Below are 20,072 nucleotides of genomic sequence, written 5' to 3'. Positions count from 1 at the left end.
ACCAAGCCATGAGCTTCGCTGGAACTTGGAGGTGGCCACTACACCTTCACTCACTGAAGACCAAAGCTTTCCACAACAGACCTGCTGCAAATGAGCGATATTTACATGATCAGTTCCTAAACCTCAGAAGTTCTTTTCAATATGCTTGCATTCAGGTCTTTAGAACCCCAACCCCACCCCCAAACCTCTTCACCGATGTACAATTCTTTGATTTGAGACTTGCATTCAGAAACACGTGTTTTAAGCCATATGTTGGCATTAGGAAGCAATATACAAACTTTTATTAGAAGAAAATGTCTCAAATATGACAATAACTTTGGTCATGTTAGAAAGGAGGCCGTCCAAGAACGAATAAAAATGAGCTGCTTTAGAAGCATGGCCACATACAGTATATTCAGGTATTAGCTAACAGAAGCTAAGGTTACACACATAAATAGGCCTTAGTACCATGCAAGTTCAATGCAATTTCATACATTATAAATTTTCAGTTATTTTCATGCCAAATCACCTTTTGGATAAAAAGATAAGTAACATCTAAGTGTGACCAAAATTGAACACAAAAAAAAAATCATAAGTACAGGCAACATTTTTATTAAAAAGATTTTGAAATTACACCTGTTCGAGAAGTGTTATACCATCTCTGATCTCCTTCAATGGGAATTAGTAGCGTTAAGCATTGTTACATATCAAAAAATACAACTCTGTTTTACAACATAGTACTGACATATTCAAAGTACTTTGCCAAATTATAAATAGTAAAATCAGGTTTTGAAGAATTTCAATAGAAAGCAACTTAGGCTCACACAAACATATGCACATAGTATAGTCATGTAACAAAAGTTTTATAAAAGGAAACAGATTTACCCCATGCCAGCTTGAATTACTGAGGTGGGATTCAATACCTACTATGAAGACTGACGGTTCATTTCTTTAAATATATTTATTAGACTCTGGAAAAAATAAGACAAAAATTTACTTTCACCAGAATACACACCATTCTTCACTGACAATCCGTTTCTCAGTCATGACTGACAGAAGCCGGTCCTTACAAAAGTGGGTTGTTGTTTTTTTTTTTAAGACCTTGCTAAAAAAAAAAAAGGTCCACTTGACTTTAAAAATTCAATCAGCTTCTGCTCAACTGCAGAATAATCCTACGCATTGCTTCTACCTAGAGTAATCTTCATCATCTGTCATCTGCAATTGTAGACAGTCACATCTTCCACTGTGACTCAAGGTGCAGCTACAAGTAGAGAAGTGCTTAAGATACTCAGTCACTTCAAATACACTTGTTGAAGACTGCTTCTAGTGCATAATCAAGTTGAAAATCCCTTCACTGATCATAATGGTTTGTCGATAACTGTAACACCTAAAGTGAGAAAGGAGAGGCATAAAACTTTAGGTAGTATAAAAAAAAAATCAAGAATATGAAATAAGGTTTTAATATAATACCTTGCAACTAGCATAATGTCAAAAAAATGTGCATCAGAAACCATTAAAAAAAAAATCAGTGTTTGTATCTTCCCTAATTTCTCTGACAGTTTTCTAAATCAGTGCAGTTTTCAAAAGTTTCACTTGAAAAAATTTTCCATTACTCATGTATAATTTTGTTATCAGTGAAATACATCCGTAACATTCACTTAACTCATTTGAGAAACTGCAATTATTGAAGTAAAAGATTCCTTAATCAGCTCTTGTTTTCTAAATATCAAATCCTAAAGAACTTAAGAATTGGACCCCGTAGATTGAGACACAGATCCCATGTTCATAAAAGGACTGGTCATACCCGAGTCATTTTTCTGACTCACCACTTACGTGCTAAATCCCTCAAGTACAGTTTAATACCATTTTTTTCCTTGTAGCAAGTAACAGTTTGAAGACACCACTCAAAACCTATCACCAGATTCTTGATACTCATTTTAGTATCTTAGTTTTACCTTAGATAGGTCTTTGGACGCTTTGTCAAATTTCTTAACCTAGCTGTTATACTGTAAAAAGTCTGTTAAAAAAATATCTATAGACATTACCTGCATAGCTCCTCCCTGTACTCATACAGGATGACACAACTGTCCATTTATCAGTTGTTGGATTATAATATTCCACTGTTGATAAATTACAGGAACCATCATCTCCTCCAACTACATACAAGAGACCATTTACAGCACAAACACCTAATAAAAGCACAGGAAACCAGTATGAAAATTAGCAGTTGGCCTGTTCACCCTGCAAAAGCATGGTTTCTATTCTGCAACATCATGAAAGCAGCAGAAGTCCAGGAACATGCCATTTACACCAAACAATACTGCTGCTGTTTTCAAGTAATTGTTGTTATACCTGCATTCCTTCGGCACATGTTCATGTCTGCAACCTGCTTCCATGTACTGGCAACGGGGTCAAACACTTCAACACTTTTTCTTACCAAAGGACCATCGTGACCACCTACCGCATACAATAAATTGTTTAACACACCAACACCTGTGAACATATGAAAATACTAAAAATTAACCAGAGAATGGTTTGACTGATACAAAGGAGAAACAACAAATATTATGTCCATTAACACAAATCCTTCATCCAGTCAATGTTAGGAATGTTATTTCCAAAAACATTTGGGTCAGGACGCATTAAAGGAAACAGACAGTAACTACAGCAGACACTGATAACATGTCTTGTGTGCCTATCTACCACACTGCAGCATACAAAGACCAGAGCTGTTCTGCAACAGAAGATTTAGAAAATTCTAGGTGAAAAATGATGTGCGGGAGTAAGAGGACTATTGAAATCTAGGACTAATTAGAAGTGACAGTAAATGAGACAGCATGCTCAGCCAGCATAACGGAAATCTGACATGATGACAAAGCGTAAGTGAATTTTTAGAAAGTAAAAAAATGCGCAGTACAGAGGATGAAAGCTGAATGGATAGACATTATACAATAGGGATGTTTCCACTGAAGGGCTGGAATACCTTGTAAACCTATATATGAAACAAAATTAAAGAGTCAGCACCTTCCTCCTCCAGGATTCAGACACCAAACTTCCTTGAACCAAGCTTCAGTTACCCAAATACCCAAAAGGATATTAAAGGGACTTCTTAGATTTACAATAGAAGTTTATCAGTCTATAAGCTTGGAACGAAAGAATAAAGCTAGTCTGTATCTACTTGCTGATTGGGCTGCACATACTGAAAAGATGATATAGGAGAAACAGAAAAGAAGGCCTGTGCATTCCTCACTTTATAATCCACTGTTAGAACCCAAACATAATAGATTTCAGAAACGTAGGTTTTTTGCATTAAAAATTGTGAGCAATGGACTATAAAAACAACTGAAAAAACACTATGAAAGTATGCTGAGAAATCTTACATATGTCACATTTAAGATCATGAAACTCAAAGCTGAGATACAGATTTGCAAGTATAGTTCTTAAAAGGTTCCATGGAAAGGGCACAGCTTAAATTTTTTAAAGGGAAACAGCAAATATGAATGCAAAAGATCAGTTAAGTCCTTCAGAGTAAAATAAAAAATAAAAAAGCTGGGTTAAAAAGAGAACCCTGAGACCTTAATAGCCAACCGAAATACCTTTGAAAACATATCACTAATGTTTATTTAACAGCCATTCCTAAATGAGGACAGAAACTACTCCTGCTGAAATAACTACATTTTCTTAATAAAAAGACAAATTTTAATAATTAAAGGAAGAGGGGAAGGAAACATGGAAGAGTTAATTGTTACTGCAAATTTGAAAAAAAGCTTCTTAATAGGACACTTTTATAAGTCATGCTATCTAACACTTTATCAGTGACATTCACTACTAACATTTCCCCTTATCTTTGCCAGTTAATTTAATTCCTCTTTTATTGCTATTATTTCTAGCTATCATGTCATAGTATAGTTGACCGCTTTTATTTCTCCCGCTGTGATCACACCATTACACAGGATAATACAACATTCAGCTTCTGTAGAATTAAACACTACAGAGCTAGAAGGAGGGCTAAAGTGTTTAGTTTAAATATGTGATGTGACACAAATGCCCCCCACACACACCCCCAGGTTTTCAGTATAGTTACTGACCTTCCTATTCAGTGTGTAGTTTCCCCTCTGCCACATTGCCATTTTTTCTTTGATAGCTCCTTTTTTTTAATAACGTCCTCCGTTCTTCTTTGGTGCTTCATTTTCCCTTAATCCCACACCCAGTTTCCAAGTCCTACCTTATTCCTTGCTCCTTCCGTCTGTATCCTCTTGTTGCCGTCTTCCGAGTTCTCCTTTCTTTGTTAATTTTTCTTTCCTGCCCATTTTTCAGGACCCTGTCTTATATCTCTCATCCCTCCCAAATGGCCTCTATCTGGATCTGATGTTCCTCATCCCAGTATGTTGCTGGAAAGAGATCTGTCCCCGCACTGATCAACTGAGAAGCAGTTGGCACTAAAGAAGAGTAACTGAAGCTGCTTTTGAATGAAGCTGAAGCAGTAGGAACAGAAGAGACGGGCTTAAGTTCCTTCAGATGACCAGAGATCCAGAGGTTTAATACATGAATACAATTATCTGTAGTTAGCACCTGGAACACCACCAGGACTGATTGCCAATTGAAACAGTTCTGGTGGTTTTAGGTATTTGGCCACTACAACCAAGCTCAATCAATAGTCATGATTTTCACATTACCATCCACTCCCCTACGCACAAATATAATTTTCCAGGTATTAACAGAGTGACACAGAAGAATGTTGATTATTTTAGTCAGTCACATGAATCTGAAATAACTGACTACATTTACTTTTCCTCCCCAATTCTTTTTTTTTTTGTTTAATCAGAGGACAAGGTAAAAGGCAGCAGAGCGTTGAGTAAACACATACAGTCCTGAGCTCTGGGACAAGGGGAGGGAAGAGGGGCAGAAAGATTCCAGTAATTAGTGTATCTAAGGCACTAATTTCAGAGTTATAGCAATAACTCAACATTAAAAAAAAATCCTGAAAATACCAATATCTAGTGTATAAATAGGCTACAAGCACAACGATAGTTTGCAAAACCAGAGTATTAAGAAAAGAACAAAACAAAAACCACTGAGATAAAATGGGTGTGCGGGCAAATTGCAAAATGAAGCTTTGTCACAATCCACCAACACTATTTGTCTTCATAATGATACCTGTAATTTGCCCATTTCATATAAATATTTTACTCAAAACTTGCCAGTATCAGACGGGAGTATTAAACAGTACCTCTACTGCAACTCTGGCCGTTTTTTAATCCAGAATTTACTCCACACAGACTTGAGTAACCAGAACTTTTGCAAGACAACTATGTTTTCTGGAGATACAATTTATCATGTTGCCTTCAAACAGTTTTAGTTTAGAAACACAATTAAAACATTACCTTTAGCAATAACAGACTTACCAACTTGCTGATTTCGTAAAGGTATAATAAAAGTATCACAAACTAAGTTATCTTAATTCTAGTAACGATTGTAATACTTCTGCATATTTCTTTTGAAAAATTTTGGTCTTAATTTAGACATCATGATACAGATTAAAAACTGTTCAGCATTAATAAAGAATAATGGAAGGCAAGATGAAAGTCGGGATAACTATCGAGCGTCCTAGAGGTCCATCCAGTTTTATTTGTAGCAACAACTCTTCCAATTATGAAGCACATTATTGCAATCACCAGTAGATACTTGAAGGGTGTTACTAAAAAGCACCACTGAGTACTTGGCAAAAAAGTGACTTGAGTAACTATTAAAAAAATAAATGTAGAAAAATAATGCCATGCAATTTGACTTGAAAAAGTCCATGGTAACACATCTAGAGAAATAAAACAACTTCTGCGAGTTGAAAAAACCTGAAATACCAAAAGACAAATTGAGGACAGTGAACAGTAAATGAGATTTGAGTCCATAATATAAATAGATAATGAAAATGCTAAAGTCAATTTGGAACTGTGGAAACATCATTTCTTTAAACAAAAGCAGAATACCACAGGGACTTTTGAAGAGAAATACACATACTGAGAATCGTAAGAAGGGAAAAAAGAAAGCCACAAAAAAAAAAAACCAAACCAAAAACGGGATTTATAAGGAAATAAATGGATATACCTTGACTAACCGATAAGGAAGGATAACATGTAGTAGCCTATACATATCCAAAGGATGTAAACACCAGGTGATGAGAAGAATTACTGAAGATGAAACAAAGGGTACATAAGTGGAAGTAATACGATGAAACCAGTAATACAAACTTAAGAATGAACAAGGACAAAATTTCCCGCAGTGAATCAGAATGCAGAACAAGTCCTCCAAAGAGGCAGAAATCTAGTTACAATTCAGTTATCCTGAAAAAACTATTAGAAAAATCAGCCCTACACTGGCAAAGAGACATCTTTGAAGAAATATATTTTAAACCTGGCCACATAGATTTTGCTACCGTGTTATTTAGATGATATTAAATTGACTGTCACAATCCATGCGTATTAGTCTATATGTTAAAAACATCAGAAGTTACGGGAAAAGGAGGAATACAAAAAGCAAGGAAAGCTATTTACTATTCATAGACAATCTTACTCTGTAGGACAGTTTTGTATTTATAACCTGCAACGTATCAACCATCTAAGACTAACATGTTCCAATGGACACAGACTTCAGCTTACCTTTTATATTTTTAGACACATTTTAAAACCACAAATTTGTTTCAGTTTTACAGAGATAGTTGATTCTCATCCACTCACCTGCTCCACTCCGTCTAGTGCTCATTTCTGCAACATAAGTCCACTCATTTGTATTAGCATCATAGCATTCTACTGAACTAAGGCACTGACGCGACGCCCCATCGTAGCCACCGACAGCATACAGTTTACCTGGAAGGATAACCGAGAAACCCACAAATTTTTAATGCACACAGACTATATCAGTACACAGGCTGAGGAAAAGCCATCATTCTCTGAATTAGCTCCGAATCAGTACCTATCATCAATCAGTTACTGAGTTTCTATTTTGTAAACAGTCTGAGATACTACACTATAGTTCTTGTCATTTTTAGGATGTAAAAGGCAGCCACTATCTAACAAGAACAACGCGAGTCAAAAGATTTTAAATTGCCCAGCTGAAATACAAAAGGTACTTTACCCTGGTTTTCATTAAGAACTGTTCAAAAGCAAGCTAATTCAAGTATGTCCAGCACTGGAAGCTTGCAAATAGGCTTCCTAGAAATATCAAAAATTCACATGAAAATTTCTTGCAGTGTCTGCATTTTCAGATCAGAATTAGCAGTGGTTCCTATGCAGTTAAAACACACACCTGAAACTACGCTAAGACCCACGAGCCAGCCCAAGTCTGCACTGTGCAAGCAACATCCAGGCTATTCACCATCGAGCTTACTCAAAAGCCAGCAGTTTTCCTGGCACTGTCCTTGAGGTCATCCCCAGAGTGCAACTAGCAAAGTCAGCCACAGATAACAGTGTTGACAATACTGCAGTGCTACATCACTAAAGACCAATTTATAAGGTCATCAGTTCAGTCATCAGGCTCTCTAGCTTTGCTGACATGTAACCTAGAGCATGCATGCTTAGCAAGCTTTTCCTTCATTTGGCCTCAGGCACAGTGGAAGCTCTGGGAAAAAAAAAATAAACCAAGTAGAATGATTATGTATTGTTCATACCATTTGAATTACAAGGTTGAGCAAAACCACAGATCTGATGTATGTTTTTAAAAGTGAGAAAAGGTAGTAAGGTAAATGGTTGCTTTCCCCTCCCCCCATCTTTTTAATGTCATTTGTCAACTTACCTCCAACAACACCTACACCAACACTACTTCTTCTTGTGTTCATTGGAGCTACATGAAACCACTCATTAGTCTTTAAGTTGTAAACTTCAACTGATGATAAACCTACAAAGAAAATGTAACATTATTTTCTCTGTAAATCTGGATGCAACATACTCTCTACCTTCCAGGAAATTCTTCATAACTGAAAATTCAAATTATTTCATTTTAAGGACCGTTAATTACCGTGCAAAAGGCACAACTGCTGTTCTTTAGATAACCAATTACAGTCAAGCCATTCTTGGTGTCTGAAAATGGGCAAATTAATAAAAGCTTTTGTGGAACGCTGAAAAATTCTTCCCTGGATTTCTTTCTTTCTAAAGTCAGTCACAATGCTCTCTCCTATATATGCTTTTGTAATAGTTATTGACAAAAAGCATCATCTCTGCACAAATGGTTTAATGCACCTGTGAAGAGAATGAACAGTTTATGTCCAAAGCTCTCCCACAGGTCAGAGAAAGCTCTTTGTAATCCTACTTATGCTACATGAAAATGCAGATACATATTTCGTATGCAAATAGGACAAAAGCAATCAGGTAATTTTTATGCTCACACCTTCCATGGGTTAAGGACTCTGACTATAGAAGGAATACTGGAAGGAAACTTGTTAAAGAGTCACTGATGCTTAAGCCTAAACTCTTGGATGGGAGCAAACAGTCCACTGTTCAGGTAGAAGGACGTGACCACTAAAGCACATTCCACACCACAAGATGCCAGGCCAGGCTCGTGCCTGGTTTCATCACAGCTACCAGGGAAGAGACATTCAGGTTTGATAAAATTATGTCAAGCAGACAATGCCAATCAGCAGTGTATAAAGGCAAATATACCTGTACTCCCATCAAATCCTCCCACGGCATAAAGAAGGCCATTTAATACAGCTGCTCCCAGTGTGCTTCTCCTGTCTTGCATATTAGCAACACTTGTCCACTGGTCCTTCACTGGATCATAGGAATCCACTGTGCGCACTCTCAAAGAACCGTTGAAACCACCAACGGCATAAACCATTCCTCCCATGTACACCATTCCTAGAGCAGGGAAGCAGGGAGGAAAGATACGCGTTTCAGTTTCTTTGTCAATTAATTTTATTCTGTACTGTCCCAAGTATGCAGATACATGACACAATGTACAGTACTCATGACACTATCAGGCTTTTGACAGTGTCCCAGCGCCACAGTTCATTCAGATTGAGCACCAGAAGTTTGGACACTTTTTTTTTTAGTAATACCTCACACTTCTGAATGTCACGCTTGCGGAATTTCTTCTTGCTTATGTATCTCAGCTGCTTTAAGATGACATTTTTAGTCTTGGTTGATCACTTCTTCACATTCTTCATCTCATTTAATAATAATAGGGTATTTATTAGCAAAATAAGTCATTATTATTATGCATTAATATTTAAATTTAGTTATCCTTTGTATCTATGGGAAGTAATAAAGCAGTTTATTCTACTGATTACAAACTGAAGCACAAATTAAGATCAAGTTACCAAACTTGTATTGCTCCAGATTAGCAAGTAATTCAGATGTTAAAAATGAACACTGAAGTCAAGGCTTAGCCCTTCTCAGATAAATATCTTAAGTATTGTTCCAAAGAACATACAATGCTTTATATAGATGCCCAAATCCTGAAGCATTACTAACCACAACAAAAAATTAGACATGGTTTACCCGCTCTACATCTTCTGGAAGGCAGTTCAGCCACCTGATGCCAGCGCTCTTCTTTAAAATCATAACATTCAACACTGCGAATAGCCTTTGGTGCCTGTCCTCCAACTACCATCATCAACTAAAAGGGAAACAATAATATTTGTTAGTTATTTGCATATATGAGAGCACCTGAAAGGTAAAAAAAAGTGCTAAAAAAAAAATCAATCAAGCTTCTGTACAAGAAATAACTACAGGACAATTCTCCTAAAAAAGAAATTTAAATCTTGTGAACTAGGCAAAATTTGGGTGGGTTTTTTTTTGTTTTGTTTTTTCTTGTCTGTCATTTTATTTTTAGTGGGTTTTTTGTTTGTTGTTTTGTTTAAAAAAAAAACCAAAAAACAACATATGCAATTTGTAATTATTGTGCCCAGAGAAAATATTTGAGGTAGAAAAGCAGGAATCAATTAGAATCTAGGTAGAGCTCCCACAAATGAGGCAAGTTCTGCTGTATCTTCACATCCTACTCTGACCTCAGGTCCCAGAATCCAGTGTCTCTGATGTTCAACAGTACTGTGACTATCCACCACAGAACAGCATTAACTGGTTCCTTTGACAGAAACATGCTAAATCTGCTGAATAGAATCTCCTATTCCGTTATCACAGTTGCCATAATAGTACTCTGAAAATAAGATCATCTCTAACGTTTGCTTCCACCCAAAATGAACTAAAGGCATTATTTAGCTAAAAATTGCATAAAATGCCTCAAACCAGAAGACTCAGTCTTTGTTTTGATTGTTTGGGTTTTTTTAAAATAGGTTTACTTCCCCATAATTGTGTATTTCTCAAATGCTGAAACACTTATTAAAAAATACTTATTGCTAGGGGAGGTAGCGGTCGTGGTGGTGGTGTGTAGGTGGGAGACTAAAACATCTATGCCATAAGTAGTACGGAGGATGAAGCTGATCACTTGTTATATTTTTGTGATAAATAATTCTGGTACGAAAATTTTTACTGGAATATGCCAAGTGACAGTCATGCTGTCATGAAATCTTTTAAAATGCAGTTTGAAGAAATAAGTACATAAGAAAAACAAGCGTCTTACTTTTGGAAGGCTAGCAGGTGTTCTCAATTTTGTTCGAGTGCTTTTCATCAATGCTCGTTGCTCAGTTGGCAGCAAGTGATACTTCATAGCTTCAATGAGGTAATCTTTACAAGCACTGCTGTTCTTAACCAGTATTTCCTCTTCAACTCTCTGTTTATTAATAGAAGTTTAACAAGGTCTGAGCATATTAAGGAAGCAAATACAAATCACAATCTGAACTGTAATAAAGCCTGTGTCATATCACACAAATGCAAATTAATCTAATTATTTAGATTGTCATTTAACCACTTAGACACAAATTTATGTGATGGCAATATGCAGTCACTAAAAATAAATAAAAATCAGAAGTTGATTCTCAGTTAGTAAGTTAAAGAAGCAGTGTTAGGCAAGGTAAATCACTTTTCTTACAATCTGGCATATTTCTTGACTTTTCAAATACAGGAAGTACAGAACTCGGGGGGGGGGGGGGGGGGGGGGGGGGCGCAGAAGTAGCACAGACAAATTTAACAAATTAGTAAGCCACCCCACAACAGACAAGAGCAGCAAAACACCCAAAAACCCAAACCAAACAAAACCCCAAAACAACCCACACAAAGTGGAGGACATTTGCACCACAAACACAGAATTTCTAACCATAGTACCTACCAACATACTACTACACCTACTAACCAATGTTAATAGCAAACTCATATTTTCAATGTTAAATATTTATCCCGACACCAAAGTATTCAAAATGAGCTTATAAAATTTGAAAAAATGCATTATATTTGAACCAGGTAAAGGAATGTTTCCTTTGTCATTCATTCCTAAAAAACTTAAACAATAGATGCAATTCTGAGGTTGAAAATTCCCTTATGAAAACAAAACTTTTATCAAAGATCAAATTACAAATGAAAGCCAACTGGATCTCAGCAAATTAAATCATTCAAATTACTAGTGTGGTATGACAAGTAGACAACCAGACAGATAAATTACTTATCTATGTCATCCTGTATGTGGCAATCCCTCATTTGACATTCCATGTATGTGCACGTGCATATATGGTAATTGCTGTCTGTTTATTTTTACTGTCAGTAACACACTGCATTACCCTGTTTAAATTATCCATCTGACATTAAAAATAAATAAGTGGAAATGTTCACGTGCAGAAGAATTAGTATTCCTTTTTGCTTACCTGAACTAAATATTCCCGGGATAGCAAAGGCAGCCGAACATGCTCCATCAGGCGTGCCATTAGCTCCTGCCTTACATCTTTGTCATGGTTTACCCACGCTATCACTGCTTCAAATACCTTCCAGAAAACAAACAAACGCAAGTCCCTTGACTTACAAGTTCATAAGTATGAAAATATCAGTGTGCCTCCAAAAATAGTTTTTGCTTATACTAAAATTCCTAATGTAAGAAAAGACAACAGCAATTACAGCTCCCTGTGTTCCTGTATTTATCCACTACAAAATTCTGAAGATGCACGAGCCAGTCTCTTTTTGTGGATATCTACTGTGGATAGCCATGCTACATTGACAAAATGCACACTGTAATTTCATTGACACTGAAAATCCAATAAAACTAGGTACACAAGCAACACAGCAGCTGCGATATTACAATCCTCATACTTTTCTGCATTTCTTGGGAGAATCAGCCTGCCACATCATCATTCAAATGACTTGTCACTGCGTCTTAGGAGAAGCCTAGTTTCTTCTCTACTGCACAGCAGCTGTGCTCGTTTTGGCTGGGGCAGGGTTGATTTTCATCCCAGTAGCTGGTGTGGGGCTGCGCTCTGGATTTGTGCTGGAAGCAGTGCTGGTGACACTGGGATGTTCCCTTGCTGCTGAGCAGCGCTGGCACAGAGCCGAGGGCTCTTCTGCCTCTCACCCCCCAGCGAGCAGGCTGGGGGGCACAGGGAGCTGGGGGGGCACAGCCGGGACAGCTGGACACAGCTGGCACAAGGGGTGTTCCAGAACATGTGGTGTCACGCTCAGGATATAAAGCTGGGGAAGAAGGAGGTGTGTGTGGGACACACTCAGAGTGACGGCGTTTCTCTTCCCAAGCCACTGCTCCAGTGACACAGCCCGGCTGTCCTGGGGGTGGCTGAACGTCACCTGCCAATGGGACACAGTGAATGAATGCCTTGCTTTGCTTTGCTTGCGTGGGCAGCTTTTGCTTTACTTTCCTTACTAAAATGTCTTTATCTCAGCTCATGAGTTCTTTCACTTTCACTCTTCTGATTCTCTCCCCCATCCCACTGGGGGGAATGAGCGAGCAGCTGGGTGGTGCTTAGTTGCTGGCTGGGGTTAAACCACGGCACAGCTCATCATACACTAGAGCATTTAAACCTTAATTACACTCCACACAAGCAGCATCACGTGTATCAAAGTGACAGATAGATCTGGACCTTCAGGGTATTATGGGAACAGCAACATGACTTTGCTAGCTGCAGTTTAGGCAGAGAGTTCTTAGAATCAAAATTTCAAAAGTTTTAACACAAAACACTGCCCAGCCATACAACTCAGTTTTCAAACATGCTTTTGAACACAATTTAGCGTCATTTGAACAGAGGTGTTAGTACAACTATATATGCCTTAGAAAAAGAAAACCAACACATTTTAAATTGATCACAACTGGATTCAAGAGCTCAAAATGAACACGACTACAGCCTGAAAACCAGTAGAGGTTCAAAATGGTACACTGGGCCCACTGAAGATCACAGTTTCAAAAATGGCTCTGGAAGAATGAGATCTAGCTAACGCTGAGCCAATACACACTTAAACTCAGGTTTGGTTATACGGAGCTACCTAACCATCTCCTTTGCAAGCCGTATTTGTTCAGGTAGGCTTAACAGCCCACATACACATACAGTTTTAATTCCTTTGTGGGACTGATGATGATGATGTTAGTGGATAGCATATACTTGCTTTTCAAACTATTTTTGAGTTATTTATCCCTTGAAAAACCAAACTCCCATGTATGTGACTCACAGCATGTGTTCTATTTGTTCTGCTTGAGGATGAGAAGGAATTTCCATTTAATTCCATTTTTTCAAAGAACAAAGGGTTATGTGATTTTTAAGAGTTGAGACTAATATTCATCATCAGACTGACAACACTTTTGGGGAAAATCCTTTAAACTTGAGCACAAAACATGCCTAATTTCACTGAGGAAACAAAGAACACATCCAACTAAGTGTACAAGTGCAGTAAAAGCAAGCTTACCCTCTCACCCAAAAGGATAAAAAGAATACTGGCGTACAGATGGTCTTGCCTTACCTTCTCTTCTGAGGCAATTGTGAGTTTGTCACTGGATATAAGACTGCACACCTGCTCTACACCAAGATTGAGGTATTCTTCACTAAGTACAACATCAGAAAAATGCTGTTCTGTTTGGAGGAAAAGAAATATTCTAACACAGTGCAAAATGTATCCCACTACAAGTATTAAAGCAACAGAGGAAAAAATAGAGGAAAACAATTCAATATGCATTCTATTTTGTCATATCTAGAAGTAACACCTTAACTTAAAACATTTTATATAGGGTAAAGCTTGGTCTCACAATTAGCTTTCATATTTAAAGACTTTAAAATAATTGAAATGTTAAAACCCATTGCTACTTTTAGTATAATCATAGCAATTATCATTTTCAGCATTGCTTCATCTCAGCACTTGTCCTTGACAATACTTTAATCTCATTTTGCTAATTTTGTAGAAACCAATACAGCAAAATATTTCTATAAAAAGGATATAAAATCATAGATTCATTTAGGTTGCAAAAGACCTTTAAGATCAGAGAGTACAACCAATGATCCAGGACTGCCAAGCCCACCACTAAACCACATCCCTAAGCACTGCACCTACACATTTTTTAAACACCTCCAGGGATGGTGATTCCACCACCTCCCTGGGCAGCCTGTTCCAATGACTGACCACCCTTGCAGTGAAGAAATTCTTCCTAACGTCCACTATAAACCTCTCCTGGCAAAACTTGAGGCCTTTTCTTCTTGTCCTGTCACTTGTTACCTGGGAGGAGAGACCGACCCCCACGTGCCTACAACCCCCTCTCAGGCAGCTGTAGGCAGCAATGAGGCCCCCCCGAGCCTCCTTTTCTCCAGGCTGAACACCCCGGTTCCCTCAGCCGCCCCTGACAAGACTTGTGCTCCAGACCCCCCACCAGCCTCGCTGCCCGTCCCTGGACACGCTCCAGCACCTCCCTGTCCCTCTTGCAGCGAGGGGCCCAAACCTGAACTCGGTACCCGAGGTGCGGCCTCACCAGTGCCGAGCGCAGGGGGACGGTCACTGCCCTTGCCCCGCTGGCCACACCGTTTCAGACACCAGCCAGGACGCTGCCGGCCTTCCTGGCCACCTGGGCACCCTGCTGGCTCCTGCCCAGCCGGCTGCCAGCCAGCACCCCCAGGCCCTTTCCCCCCAGGCCCTGCCCAGCTGCTCTCCCCCAGCCTGGAGCGCTGCGGGGGGTTGCTGTGACCCAAGGGCAGGGCCCGGCACTGAGCCTGGTGGAACCTCGTACAGTGGCCTCGGCCCAGCCTGCCCAGACCCCTCATACACCCTGTATGTTTTTCAAAAACATATTTTAAACCTGTAGTTCAACATGAATAGTGGCTGATTCATTAGACCTACCAGCAGTGTCAAATCAAACAACAAGCCTGGATCCTGTTCCACCAGTCAGAGCTTCTCCAAGGTCATAAAAATATTACGTATCACAATCTCTACAACATGTAGAAGGCGTGTAATTTTTACTCAGAGGGTTTTTTAATGCCTCAAAGTAAACAGAACGGACAAAATTTAATGGTTTACTTGTAGAATCAGGCATTTTATTTTAACATAGAGCATATATCTTTATCAAGTAGTTGTTCAGTTATTCAGTTGTCCTCTCCCTTTCTTAAAAATAAATTTTAAGCCATTCAGTTGCTTAAAAAGTAGCTCCATACAGTTAACTTATTTTTCCCCTCTTCAGCTATTCTTATAGAAGTTAGATGGGACTAGAAGTTACTGGGAATTCAACAATTAATTCAAAATTAGAATATGTAGAGAAAAGTCAAACATATTCAAACTAAAGAATTTTTAAAAAACCTTTTGTATCACTCCACTAGTGCTACTATAGTTAAGACTCCACACCTGACAAACTGTCTTCAGCTGTTCAGAAAAGTTAAAGAATGCTGAATGCTTCCAGCATAAGGAGTCTAAATTTCTCAGGTCAACTTTGTAGGGTACAACAGCTTTTTCACACTGTACTAAAGCCTAGAGAGCATAAAAAGATAAACTTAACACAGTATAATTCTCATCCTTTATCTAATTCAGCATTCTGTTCCTTGAAACAGACAACACAAATAGCTTCAGGCAAAAGTCCAAGAATATATACAAAAAGCACGGCAGTAACACCTCCTCCCATAAAGGTCTCACTATAATCATGAAAGATTAGAGACTGCTAGCCCGCAGAATGACATTTTACCTTAACCACATTTCACTAAACAATGAGTTCAGCAAGACACAGTTCAGTCCCCTTGAATCCTGTTAAATTAACTTTAACACTTTCCTGTAGTAATAATCCCAGTCTCATTGAACAAAAAGCCCCACATCTAAACTTAACACCCAGTTTACCATTAATCAGTTTTTCATTTAATATCCCCGTGTTCTAATGCTGAATACATAGTAGGGAAAGCCACAGTCTGTCTACTCAAAATCATTCATTATTCTGTATTCCTTTTTAGCCTTCGTCTCCCAAGCCCTGCCTTTTCAGTCCCTCATCCTACCAGCCTTTTCAGTCATGCAATCGTCATCACTACAGTCCCTCCAGTTCTGCAGCATTCTCTTACGATGGATGGGTAATATTTTCTGCATTATTTCAGGCAATGGGAAAGAAAGGATGAGAAGAAATACTACCGATTTTTATAACACCACCATTATGTCTCCAGTCCATACAAACCTTTGTGTAAGTTTGCTTTTCAGACTACCTATGTGCAGTTCCTTAAGCTGAAGTAGAATTTTCTGAGGTACTGTTATTGAAATAAGTATCTGATGAATTTTACTACTTGCATATGGCAAACAGAAATTGAGAAAGGTAATTTACATAGATTACCTTTGTGATAAACTCCAAATTTCAAGTGACAGTGCCACAAAACAGCAAGCCTGACTGTACTCGGAAGCTGAGCTAGGAAGCAACACTCATACAAGTCTCAAGCCTGAGATTCAGAAGCTTTGTTCACCTTCCCTCGAGAAAGCTGATCCAACAGTGGATCACATCCAACAGGATACACTTCGTAAACTAGAAATCTCCGTTGATTTTATAGACTTGTATGTAAAAACCTTGCCTTATCAAAGTTGATTTAGATTTATGACACACCCCAAACTGGAAGAGATCCAGCCTCTAAACCAGAAGAGTAAAAGTTGAGAATTTTCAAAGTAATACAATGAATGGAGGTTGCCTTCTGTTTTCTTGCCAGAAAGAGAATTGTAGAAGAAAACCTGAAAAAAAATAGTACTTGAACAAAAACTAAGACTGCTTTACTGGATGCCAGCACCTGTCTTAAAGCACAAAACAAGGCACATGACCAAGAGAAGAAAGAAGTGTAAAAAAAAAAAAGGAGAAATTAAAACAAACTACTCAGGCAATAGCTACAAGCTCAGGTTCTCTAGCAACACCAGAAAACAAATCCTCAGCTGAATGAATTACAGAAAAAAGAGAAATTGGAGAGTAGATTGCTATATGAATGTCAGTCATCAAAAAAACAGGTAAGGTGAAATCACTTGTCTCTTAAGAACCAGATCTCTTGTTGTCAAGGAGACCATCTTAACTGATTGATAGATAACCTTTTGGCAGAAGCCAATTGAAATTACAGCTAAATGGATTATTCAAAATAATTAGAAATTGAAAAGGAACAACGAAATACAAAAACACCAATTAAATCTCCCAGAGGAAATTTATTTAAAGCTGTTCAAATGTTGCAGACAGAAGGCATTATTTTATTATATATAAATCTAATGCTTATGAAATTCAAATGTTTGCTTCCTTTTGACAAGAAAGATATCAGCATCTTTGAAATACTATGATTCAAAAAAAATCCCATTTTGATCCTCTTTATCCAATAATTAAGACAGAAAAATAGTATTGGGGCTGTGTGGGCTTTTTCTGCAATCTGCATTAGGATTTGTATTATCTGATCTTACTGCTTACATCCGGAAAGCTTCAGTAATCTGGAGATATTAAAATAAACATCACAAAACTTATGACATGATTATTTCATGCATCCCTCCCCTGAAAATTCTCTAGTTAGCTTCATTTCTATTTGGTGCATTAGGTAACATTTTCTTCATTAACATCTCCTAGATAAGCCAACAGATAGAACTGGAAGTTGGAATAGTTGCAATAGTAGGCTGGAAGTATTCATGAGAATAAAAAACTTATTTTTTTTCCAAATCAGAATTTTCCACACAGTGTGCAACTTTGACAAATTTGTATTGGAATCCTGCCCCACTTCTTGCCACTTTACCCAGACATTGAAGCCAGCTGGCTCCAGAGTCAGGCAGCCTGGAAACAAGCTGGCTTAGGAGCTGCAGAGGCTTGGCTCCTAAATTCCCATTTCCTAAGCAAGTAGAATCCTACTTTTATTATTATCAAAACTAAAATCTGCCTTTAAAAACCGTGTCTTCCTTTTTAGGACATTTCTAAAATAACTGTTCCAATTGCATATGAAAAACAGATTTTCACATTTTCGCAACCGACAGAGACAGCTTCTATCTGAACAGCTAAAGATCTGTCCTTGCCTGCCCTGTACCAGCAGGATGGGACTTCAGCTTCAGGGACAAACTAAAAGAACAAAAAGGAAGTTCTAAACAACATGAGAGGGGCTAGTAACAAAACATTTGGGAGTACAGTAAACAATACCAGTATACAGAGCACAGGAGAGTAACAGGAGCTGTAAATGTACCACTTTTTGGTACTTTTTCATTATGGAGTCTGGAGATGTGTATTATACATGCACAGAGCAGCAGCAAGCACTTGACCTACCTCTTCTATCCAAAAGGCACATAATCTTGCTGGCCAGAAAGACGTTGATGCTAACTTTATATTTCTCAATTACATAGGAAGGAAAGCTACATCTGAAATATGCATGGGACATTTTATGCTATACACATTTGTTGATTAATTCACAAACACTATTTCACTCCTTTATATACCTACAGTCAGACCTCCCCTGCTTAATTGCCTTTACTAAATGGAATAAACAAGTACAGTAACAAAGGTCTGTTGAAGTTCCCTCGGATTAAAAAAACTTCCAATGAATCATGGTGGCCAAAAAAACCCAGCCTGTAACCTATCTTCTCCTTTTTATTATATGACAGTGGCTGTTAGCAGTGTTTGTCTCTCTGTATGACACTGCCATAGACTGCCTAAATTTCTGTTCCATCATTAATAGGCTTCAGTCATTTTCTAACATTTTTCTGAGGTGTTCCAGCAGCTGATGACAGTTAATATCCATTTCCAGAAATCTTTTTAAGATTTTGTACACTTTCAGAAATCTTCTCCCAAAGATCTTCCCAAAGCCACATTAACAGGCATGAAGAACATGGCCAGAGCTTATCAGTGCCAGAGGCTGCAGCTGGAAAAAGGAGAAACCCCCTCATATTCCCTAGACCTTTTAATTACAATGTCTACTAGTGTGTGAAGCAATATCACAATTGAATATATTGAGTCTCATAAGTGTCTTTTGTCTGGTTCAGGCCAACTATTTCTATTCTGCAGAACAGATGATGATATTTTTTATAAAATAAATGGAGTACCTGCATTTTTATGACACAATAATGCTACAAAACTAGCTGGAACCTTCCAGAAATGTAGCTTCTTGCTGAACTGATAAAGTCTTGGTTTAGAGCAATGCAGAGAATGGGAGCTTGGAAAGATCTACACCTTACATCCACTTAAAAGAACAATGGCAGTTTCTCAAGCAGATGAAACAAATATATTAGCAAGAATTCATTCATTTAATTATTGCTGCAATTCAAAATGTCACATTGTGATTGTTTTGGCTTGGGACATAAGGGTTTTGCTAATCATTTAACACAAGGCACTGGTCAAGCAGGAACTCCAGCCTTATTACAGAGGGTTAGGCATAAACCCTGCCAGTTGGAGAACCAGCAGAAACTAAACATTGCAGAACCAATTTTTTTTTTACAAAAATCTCACTCACTTGTTAATTTCATGCTTAAATAACTGCTTTTGAGAACACCATGAAATTCATAGCAGCCAAGGTAACAGCAGCATAGCAACAGACGTTGCTACTCAGAATAGAATCATAAGAATGATTCTGCTAACTACATCCTTTCAATCTCATGCATACGGAGGAAGGTACACAAGAATAGTCTACAGACATGCATGCTTCCAAGTCTAGTCAGAGCACCAGAATCAAGAATGCTGTATCCCACAGTTAAGTACAACACACCAATCCCTGCTTCACAACACGTGGTAAGATTCCCTAACAAAAGTTTCAACATCTCCTCAGCACAATGCTAAAAGCCAAG

The 20,072-nt window shown here is 38.1% G+C and overlaps 1 protein-coding gene across 5 annotated transcripts in view; it reads right to left on the bottom strand.

Moving 5' to 3' along the window:
• Positions 1–575: 575 nt before the first annotated feature.
• The window catches only part of KLHL2 (kelch like family member 2), a 61,644-nt gene continuing 42,147 nt past the window's right edge, over positions 576–20,072 (bottom strand). For 3 of the 5 annotated variants that reach the window (XM_055708083.1, XM_005444564.4, XM_055708101.1), the window contains 10 exons: positions 13,812–13,921; positions 11,723–11,839; positions 10,549–10,698; positions 9,468–9,585; positions 8,628–8,825; positions 7,765–7,866; positions 6,711–6,839; positions 2,332–2,472; positions 2,025–2,168; positions 576–1,366 (listed from right to left, as the gene is read on the bottom strand). In XM_055708083.1, the coding sequence (XP_055564058.1) occupies positions 1,338–1,366; positions 2,025–2,168; positions 2,332–2,472; positions 6,711–6,839; positions 7,765–7,866; positions 8,628–8,825; positions 9,468–9,585; positions 10,549–10,698; positions 11,723–11,839; positions 13,812–13,921 (1,238 nt within the window). In that variant the 3' untranslated portion in view covers positions 576–1,337. Of the gene's footprint in view, positions 1,367–2,024; positions 2,169–2,331; positions 6,165–6,710; positions 6,840–7,764; positions 7,867–8,627; positions 8,826–9,467; positions 9,586–10,548; positions 10,699–11,722; positions 11,840–13,811; positions 13,922–20,072 lie in introns of those variants that run through there. The other 2 variants (XM_055708087.1, XM_055708093.1) reach the window with 2 other exon arrangements.

Source organism: Falco cherrug, chromosome 1 (assembly GCF_023634085.1).
Source record: "Falco cherrug isolate bFalChe1 chromosome 1, bFalChe1.pri, whole genome shotgun sequence".
Taxonomy (NCBI): domain Eukaryota; kingdom Metazoa; phylum Chordata; class Aves; order Falconiformes; family Falconidae; genus Falco; species Falco cherrug.
Note: the sequence above shows the minus strand (reverse complement) of the source record. Positions and strands in the feature narration are given on the sequence as shown.